The 9,992-nt window shown below is 49.6% G+C and overlaps 1 protein-coding gene across 1 annotated transcript in view; it reads left to right on the forward strand.

Annotated features, from left to right (window-relative positions):
- The window catches only part of LOC310746244 (uncharacterized protein), a 213,151-nt gene extending 205,989 nt beyond the window's left edge, over positions 1 to 7,162 (forward strand). The window contains exon 3 of the mRNA XM_083580100.1: positions 6,940 to 7,162. Coding sequence (XP_083436226.1) covers positions 6,940 to 7,157 — 218 coding nt within the window. The 3' untranslated portion in view covers positions 7,158 to 7,162. The remainder of the gene's footprint in view (positions 1 to 6,939) is intronic.
- Positions 7,163 to 9,992: the final 2,830 nt, after the last annotated feature.

The raw sequence follows: 9,992 nt of genomic DNA on the forward strand, positions 1-9,992 counted from the left end.
GTGTCTGGAGGTCCTGGGCTGCCCAAAGGAAAGTAAAGGAATATGTTTGGCATCAGCTTGGCTGCAGGAGTCTCCAGAAGGAGGCATAGAAAGTGCCGTCCAACTGCCTTAGGCCTCCTAAGATTTTTCTTCTCCTGAAGATCCTGCAAGGAGGTTTGGGACCAGAGTTTTCCTTCTAGGTGGGCTACCTTTCCCAGGTATTTTATTACTGGTATGTTGGAGTAATAACAAGCACTCCGGCGACTTCCAGATGGGGGCTTAATAATGTAAGGAGGTCACTGAGCTATTGCAAATGGGTCATTGGCAACAGGCTTTCTAAAAAAATGTGCATGCATAAAGAACGCTGCATAAAATGTGCATGTACAAAGAGCATCCGTTCCATAATAAAAACTCACTGGAATCACCTTCCTGACAACAAATCTTTTCCAAACGAAAGAAAAAAGCACCAGAAAGTGTGGAATAACTACCACGATAGAGATATTGTATAACCTCCTCCAAGATTTACAAATCAGGTAAAAGGTAAAGGGACCCCTGACCATTAGGTCCAGTCGTGGCCGACTCTGGGTTTGCGGCGCTCATCTCGCTTTATTGGCCGAAGGAGCCGGCGTACAGCTCATGATCATGTGGCCAGCAGGACTAAGCCGCTTCTGGCGAACCAGAGCTGTGCACGGAAACGCTGTTTACCTTCCCGCCGGACAGTACCTATTTGTCTACTTGCACTTTGACGTGCTTTCGAACTGCTAGGTTGGCAGGAGCAGGGACCGAGCAACGGGAGCTCACCCCGTCGCGGGGATTCGAACCGTCAACCTTCTGATCGGAAGTCCTAGGCTGTGTGGTTTAACCTACAGCGCCACCCACGTCCCTACAAATCAGGACCTATGCTCAATAAAAAGACTGCCTGCAAGTGAGCTGAGTCAAACCAGAAGCAGCGGGAGGAGAGAGCTTTTCCGAAGGGGAGATGTATGGTAAAAAGTGGAATGATGACATTCCCTCTCTCTGCACATGTCAGACCATACAACCCATTCCCCCACCAAAAAACTGTTTTAGAATCTGGTCCATGAAAATGGTTTGCTGTGTGGGGTTATTTACCTGTTTTGTGGGGAAAGTTTTAAACTGCTGATGCTTGCTTTTCTTCAACACAGATGATATAATATTCTGGAGGACACTCTGAGATCTGTATGTGGATTATTGTTATTAATTTATTACCTGATTTTCATCCTAAGGGCCCAGGATGGGTTACAGCAGCACAACACACTATTTAAAGCAATTTAAAACAACTTAACTGTGAGGGTGATAAAGGCTTTGAAAGGTTCATATTATTACAATAAATCAGTATAGTGAAAGGCTATCCTCAGAGGAGTTCACCTGGCCCCCTCCTTTAACATCTTTTCAAGCCGTTAAAAACAATTATTTTATTACTGTCATGCCTGCATTTCGATGTGGTTTAAGAACTGTGGCTTTTAGCTCAGCAAATAACTTTTTCTTGTGGCTCTCTGTATCATGTATCATGTGGCTCTCCATATCATTGCTGAAATAGTGTTAAGCTCTGCTTTGATGTGGCTGTCCTGTGTGTTGGTGCTGTTATTGACTCATGCTCCAAACTGTGGTTTTAAAGTCTTTCTCCACCTGTGTTGCACCCAGAGAACTCGGGTTATTGACCAAGTGGTCAGCGGAATGTAAATATGTAAGAAATGTCCACTACTCTTGCTAGAAGTGGCTCAGGGGATCATTCTCCTAACCTGATACAGTTGGGTTGCCAAATTTCAAACAGTGAAAATCTGGACAGAAAGGTTGTTGAGCTCATTGCGAAAAATCGCAAAAATGCAGTTTTTGAGCTATTTTTATGGAAGAATGGCAAAAACAGTACTGCCAACATGGGCTGCAATACATCTGGATTTCCCCATACAGTTTCCCGATTTCCGCCCAGGCACTGCTGTTGACTGCAGTATTCTGAATACATGTCCGGGAAAATCTGGACATATGGCAACCCTAAATCAGTTTTCTTTTTTGGGGCAGGGAGAAGCCTCAGCCCTGGGAACCAAATGTGGCCTTCTAAACCTCTTTACTTGGTCCTCAGATCTCTCCATACGACACACCTCACTTTGTACCCTGAATATCCACCCCTCCCCAAAGCTGGAATGTGTCCCTTAACTCTGGTGATGCCTCTCTTTTGTCTGGATGGAAGAAATTAGCCCTCATGTGGGTGGCGCTGTGGGTTAAACCACAGAGCCTAGGACTTGGTTCGAATCCCCGCGACGGGGTGAGCTCCCATTGCTCGGTCCCTGCTCCTGCCAACCTAGCAGTTCAAAAGCATGTCAAAGTGCAAGTAGATAAATAGGTACCGCTCTGGCAGGAAGGTAAACGGCGTTTCCGTGCGCTGCTCTGGTTCACCAGAAGCGGCTTAGTCATGCTGGCACATGACCAGGAAGCTATACGCCGGCTCCCTTGGCCAATAAAGTGAGATGAGCGCCGCAACCCCAGAGTCATTTGCGACTGGACCTAATGGTCAGGGGTCCCTTTACCTTTACCTTACAAAGATAACATTTACATGAATTGCTCCACCCGCTTCCCCCTCTTACCCTGCCTGCCACTGGCACGTAGTTGCCTAGATCAGGGTTTCTCAAACTTGGGTCTGCAGTTGTTTTGGGACTACAATTTCCACCATCCCTGACCATTGGTCCCGCTAGCTAAGGTTACTGGGAGTTGTAGTCCAAAAACAGCTGGAGACCCAAGTTTGGGAAACCCTGGGATGAGAATGTGGCCCTTGGGTTGAAAGCATGCTCCCCACCCCTGCCCTGTGTGAGGATGCTGTGGGCGGTATGCATTTACCCTTAACACAGATATGTCCCACACAGCAGATGTGTTGCCTGGCAGCCAAGGGAATCCTGGGTGAAAATGTCACCTTACCTTTGAGTAGAGAAGGTGGGTTGAGACAAGCCATCACCTCTCGCCCTGTTGGTAATAGGAATACTTATCCACAAGTGAGGGCAGCCAACACAATGCTCCCCCAAAGTGGTTGGACTCCCAAGTCCCTACAAGCCCCAGCCAGATTGGTGGATGTTCAGGAATGATAATGATAATTTAATTAATATGCTACTTATATGCCAGAATGGCCTCTTCTGAGCAGTTTACGGCATAATTAAAACACACAGTAGCAAATCCACTAGGGCATTAAATCAGCCTTAATTAAAATATACAATAAAACAAACAATTAAAAAGCATAACAATTAAAACTTTTTTTTTAAAAAAAAACCCAGTTAAAACAATGAAACCAGAAGTTCATTTCAGGGAAACGCAGGCCTAAACAGGTGCGTCTTCAAGAGATGGCAGAATGCCAACACTGAGGGAGCCTTTCGCATTTCAGCAGGTGGGGGGCATTGCACATCACTGGTACCACCAGTGTAAAAAGCCTGCCTCTGAGCATAATGCGCTTACCAGGCAGTGTGATAAGGATGATGGGAGTTGCAATACAACAGCATCTGAATGGCACCATGTTGGCTAACCCTCCTCTGTAGGGTTAGTGAAGTATTAGTAAAGGTAAAGGGACCCCTGACCATTAGGTCCAGTCGTGGATGACTCTGGGGTTGTGGCGCTCATCTCGCTTTATTGGCTGAGGGAGCCGGCGTACAGCTTCCGGGTCATGTGGCCAGCATGACTAAGCCACTTCTGGCGAACCAGAGCAGCGCATGGAAACGCTGTTTACCTTCCCACCAGAGCGGTACCTATTTATCTACTTGTACTGGTGTGCTTTCGAACTGCTAGGTTGGCAGGAGCTGGGACCGAGCAACGGGAGCTCACCCCATCACGGGGATTCAAACCGCGACCTTCTGATCAGCAAGTCCTAGGCTCTGTGGTTTAACCCACAGCACCACCTGTGTCCCTTTGTTGTGAAGTATTAAAGGTAAAGGTACCCCTGCCCATACGGGCCAGTCTTGACAGACTCTAGGGTTGTGCGCTCATCTAGAGGCCGGGAGCCAGCACTGTCCACAGACACTTCCGGGTCACGTGGCTAGCGTGACGAAGCTGCTCTGGTGAACCGCTGTAAAGCGGTACCTATTTATCTACTTGCACTTAAGGGTGCTTTCGAACTGCTAGGTGGGCAGGAGCTGGGACCGAACGACGGGAGTTCACCCCACTGCGGGGATTCGAACCGCTGACCATGCGATCGGCAAGTCCTAGGCGCTGAGGTTTTACCCACAGCGCCACCCGCATCCCTTCGGTTGTGAAGTATTACGCATGCCCAAGTGGCACGATGCAAATGGTAGGGCCCCAGATGATTAGAATGTCATTTTTTTGCTCTGCTAATCAGCAACCTCTGAAGAGCAGAGATGTGGTGCTCTGGGTTTTTAAACCTTTTCTTCTCATGCCATTTCCCCCACTCCTCTGCCCCAAGCTGTTGTTACTTTTGTAGGGGGATAAAAGACACGAAATGATGTATGTAGTGATGTATGGAAGTGAGAGCTGGACCATAAAGAAGGCTGATTGCCGAAGAATGGATGCTTTTGAATTATGGTGCTGGAGGAAACTCTTGAGAGTCCCATGGACTGCAAGAAGATCAAACCTCTCCATTCTGAAGGAAATCAGTCCTGAGTACTCACTGGAAGGACAGATCCTGAAGCTGAGGCTCCAATACTTGGGCCACCTCATGAGAAGAGAAGACTCCCTGGAAAAGACCCTGATGTTGGGAAAGATGGAGGGCACAAGGAGAAGGGGATGACAGAGGATGAGATGGTTGAACCGTGTTCTTGAAGCTACCAGCATGAGTTTGACCAAACTGCGGGAGGCAGTGGAAGATAGGAGTGCCTGGTGTGCTCTGGTCCATGGGGTCACAAAGAGTCGGACACGACTAAATGACGAAACAACAACAAAAGACACGGAAAATATATTTTCCTGTGGCCATTATAGATGCTGACATGGCCCTTATTAACCGAGTGGAATAGATTAATAATATGGAACAGTTGTTCCTCTCTATAGAACTGTGCTACCAGAAAAAACAAAGAAGGCCTCCTCTGTACCACATATGGTTCATAAATGATGAGGGAAAGGTGTTCTGCATACACTCAGAGGCAATAATAATTGCAAATAGCTTGCAAAAATGGGATCTCATGGTTAAGAAAAGGCAAATCCACACTTCTGCCATGCTCCCCCTTCTGAGACATTTGTGATACTCCCCTTAATGATCCCCATACTGGTGGAAGCTCTCTTAAGAAAACAAATGTCTTTGGAGGTGGGGTGGGAGGGATGGACAAGAAACAGGGCCTTCTCGCTGCCTGCCCCCTTGTGATAGAACACAGCTGGCCCCAGCTTTGAGAGGTGCAAAATGTCTGCTGACTTTGAAACAACTTGGAGGAAAAAACTAGCATTGATATTTTTTTCATCACATTCCACAGAGGGAACAGACCTTTGAGCAAATGAAGCGGCGTAACAATGTGGTTAAAAGCCTAGAGTTATGAAATAGGAAAGCCACAATTCAGGTCTTGTGGCTGACATGAAAGGGGCTTCTACATCTTTCCGATGGGACTGCATTCCTTTTTAAGGAATGCAATGATGTAATGCATGAGAAATGCTTTGAAGCCTCTGTGGCAGCCTTTCCCAACCTGGGGCTCTCCAGACGTTTTGGACTACAACTCTCATCATGCCCCAGACAGCACGGCCTAGGACCCTCGTACCTACGGGACTGCCTCTCCTGGTATGCCCCACGGAGGACCTTAAGGTCTGCAAATAATAACACTCTGAAGATCCCAGGCCCCAGGGAGATTAGACTGGTCTTGACCAGAGCCAGGACCTTTTTGGCAGTGGTCCCAGCCTGGTGGAACGCTCTCTCACAAAAGACCAGGGCCCTGCAGGATTTGACATTTTTCTGCAGGGCCTGTAAGACAGAGCTGTTCCGCCAGGCCGTTGGTCAGGGTTCAGTCTGATTCTTTTCTTTCTGTATAAGAACAAGCATTAAAGAGGCCTCCTAGCCTGCTCACAGGTCCTTTATAAGACCAGTGGTAACATTTGGCCCTAGGGACGTGGGTGGCGCTGTGGGTTAAACCACAGAGCCTAGGACTTGCCAGTCAGAAGGCTGGCGGTTCGAATCCCCACGACGGGGTGAGCACCTGTTGTTCGGTCTCAGCTCCTGCCAACCTAGCAGTTTGAAAGCCCGTCAAAGTGCAAGTAGATAAATAGGTATCGCTCCGGCAGGAAGGTAAACGGCGTTTCCATGTGTTTGTTTTATGATGTTAGCCGCCCTGAGCCTGGCTCCGGCCAGAGAGAGGGGTACAAATATAAATTTATGATGATGATGATGATGGAGGATAGTTTGTAGAAACCAGCATAATGTACAAAAATAAAATTTATATTCCTTGCTCCACCCACTTTGCATATGCACATCATCATTGGTGACCACACGCTTTAGGCTGTAGACGGTTTTGTCTACCTGAGTTCCACCATAACCAGCAACCTTTCCATCAGTGCTGAGCTGGACACACGCATTTGCAAGGCAGCTACGGCAATGGTTTGCCTCTCTAAATGGGTATGAAAGAATGCGAGATGCTTACATCCGATATCAAAATGAAGGTCTACCAGGTTTGCGTGTTGAGCATGCTGCTTTACGGAAGCGAGTCATGGGAAACTTAAAATTGTCAGGAGCAATGCTTCTTTGCCTTCCACATGCACCATATTAGGAGGATTTGGGGTAACACATGGCAGGACAGAGTTTCAAACAAAGATGTGTTCTTCCAAGCCCATATTCCCAGCATGTTGGCACTCCTGTCTTGGCGCCATCTACATTGGCTTGGTCATGTCTACAGAATGGAAGACATCAGGATCGCCAAGGAGGTGCTGTATGGGGAGCTAGCTTCAGGCACCAGACCCATTGGCAGACCAACTCTGCCAATTTACAAAGATGTCTACAAAGATGTCTGCATAATCTGTGTCTGTGGGAATCCTTTGCAGACGACGGCAGCCCCTGGAGACAGACAGTGAGGTTGTGCATCCATAGCTGTGACCTGAGGAAGAATGACCGCTGGGACGAGCGCAGAGAGAAGAAACATCATGATGCATCTGCTGCAGCACAACCGGACGCCTTCATCTGCCCCAGCTGCAACAAAACATGTCTCTTCCGTCTTGGTCTCTACAGCCACAGCAGGCGATGCAACCTTCCAATAGTTTGACTTCACCTCCAAAGGCGCACCCCTCTATTATCTCCTGAGACAGATGGATGCCAAGAACAAACAACAATGAGCAGGGACAGTGGTGACTGAGATCCTAGCCCTGGTGAAGCTGGCTAAGCAGAGGTAGCTGTGTATTATCAAAAATGCCACTGAGCCCTTAGCCCAGGGAGGAGAACCTGTGGCCCTGCAGACATCTTCAGCCCCAAGCAGCATGGCCAATGGTTGGGGAAGGTGGGCTACCAGTTCAGTTCCCCATCCCTACTTTAGCAGAAGACGCAGGTGATAGACCACAGGGAGAGAACAGGGATATCCCTGGAGATGATTGGGCATGTGTGTTTTTTCCAATCAAGTATGCCTCCTAGTGGTCATCATCTGCTTGACATGGAAGCTTGAGCAAAGGCTTCAACTGGTGCCTTTGGTACTGGAGTAGCCAATAGGGTGCCTTCTGGATGTTGCTGGACTGCAACCCCCCATCAGCCCCAGCCAGCATGGTCAAACATCAGGGATGCTGGGGGTTCCTATCAAACCACATCCAGAGAGAACCACATTGACTACCACTGCTCTGACCAGACAAGATGGTGGAAGGGAATCTTAAATCTGGGTCTGGCCCAGAGTTGGGTATCTACATTGCGGAGGCCTCTAATCAAAGGCAGAAAGTGTGTGCCAGGTGTGTGTGTGTGCTGCTGCTTAACCCTTCGCCTGCCTTCAGCTCTACTTTTACCTCAATTAAGAGCTTAAGAATGTTACGAAAAAGGAGCAATGCTGCTGCTGAGTGCTCCAGATGGCTGGAAAGCCAAACAGGATGTTGATGGGACTGTACCGTGGGAACAAGGGACAGTCTATTCTGTGCACTGAGCACCGGATGTTAGCTCAGAGTGTCACATGACCCTGTACTGGAAGTACATGGGAGGAGTTTTTCTCTCTCTGCTGTTGATGTTAAGAGAGTGCAGACACGTTTTCTCTGTACTGCTGGAAAGACAGAAATAAAGGCATGTAAATACATTTCTGTCTGTCTCTCTCCCCTCCCTGGGGATGGCAGGGGAGGAGGGGTGTATTCTTCTCACGTTTGAGGAGGATCGCCGAGATCTCGCCTTGTCTTGCCGGGAGCTGCTGACGGGGGAGATCAACAAGGAATCCAAGCCGGGCACCTGGAGAGTGGCCAATTCCTCTGACTAAGGCTTGAATTCCGACAAAGAAGAGCCTGCTGGATAATGCCAATAACCCATCTAGACCAGCATTCTGTCCTCAAAGTGGCCAACCAGATACTTGTGGGAGACCAGCAAGTAGGAATCAAGCGCCCCGGTTTCCAGCCAAGGGTATTCAGAAGCATTGCTGCCTCCAACTGTGACGGTACAGCACAGCCATAATAGCTAGTAGCCATTGACAGTCCTCTCCTCCATGAGTTGGGGTCCACAGAAGTCAATGTGACTGGGGAGAAAAGTAGCTATGGGGAGAGGGTTCAGCTCCCTTCACCCCCCTTTTTTGCTCTGGCAGAGGTCATATCTCAGTGTTGGGGACGTGGGTGGAGCTGTGGGTTAAACCACAGAGCCTAGGGCTTGCCGATCAGAAGGTCGGCAGTTTGAATTTCGGTGACGGGGTGAGCGCCCGTTGCTCGGTCCCAGCTCCTGCCAACCTAGCAGTTCGAAAGAATGTCAAAGTGCAAGTAGATAAATAGGTACCACTGTGGCGGGAAGGTAAACGGCCTTTCCGTGCGCTGCTCTGGTTTGCCAGAAGCGGCTTAGTCATACTGGCCACATGATCTGGAAGCTGTACGCCGGCTCCCTTGGCCAATAATGCAAGATGAGCGCCACAACCCCAAAGTCGGCCACGATTGGACCTAATGGTCAGGGGTCCCTTTACCTTTACCTCCAGTTTTACAATGGATCTTGGATAGCAGGGCTAGGAAGACCACTCTCTAGTTAAGTTATCATATGGAAGAGCCATAGCACAGTGGCAGAAGACATGCTGTCATTGCTGGCGTCTGTACTACCCTGTTTTCATTCCACGGAGAAGCTGGGAAGGCAAGGCCTGCAGCACCACGGAGAGCTCTGTATGAGCCACTTGCTCTAGTGAAGCACCACCTACTAGTGTAACCTCGTAAAGGTCTAGCCTTCTGGCTTGAAGACCAGTACTTCTCCTGCACTTCATGGCCTCCTGCTTGGTGTGCTCCCTATGCTGCTGGTCTGGAAAGGTAGTTCAGGAGGCACTCCGTTCCTCAAGCCCAGAGAAAGGTGGACCTGAAGGTGTTGGCCCGGTGTGATGGCCTGGGAATCCGATTCAGAGGCTGAACCGGAGGAATCCCAGCCTGCACAGGAGTCCCCGCCTCCAGGGCCGGCTGAACTGGGGCAGGGCCTTGATTCTGAAGCGCCTGCACCTGTGCCAGATCCTCAGGAGCAGGCACCAGGTGAATCCACTCTGGCTCCAGAGGTGGTTGAGGACTCAGTGCCTACAGGTGAGTCTCCCCCTGGGCCCAGTAACCCTTCAGCCTCTCCTGAACTTCAGAGGCTCAGGGCAGAGAGGCAAAGGGAACTGGTTTCTCCCAGGAGGAGTGCTCGCCTTAAGGCCAGGAGAGGCGGGTCTCTTGGGGGCCGGGACCGCCCCTGGCCTCAGAGAAGATAAAGGCCAGTCAGCCCGGTCCCAGGTTGCGGGAGCAACGTCGTTGTTGAGTACCTGTTCCTGCCCGGACCCAGACCTGACCCTCCAGTGTTCCTGTCCCCGCCCGGCTTCCTGCTTCGGACCTCGCCCCACTCCTTGTGATCTGTTTCCAGGCTAGTGACCCAGGACCGGACTTTGACTACGCCAGCGGTAACCTTCCCCCTGGGACCAGCACACCCT

Source organism: Podarcis filfolensis, assembly GCF_964270895.1.
Source record: "Podarcis filfolensis genome assembly, chromosome: 12".
NCBI lineage: Eukaryota > Metazoa > Chordata > Lepidosauria > Squamata > Lacertidae > Podarcis > Podarcis filfolensis.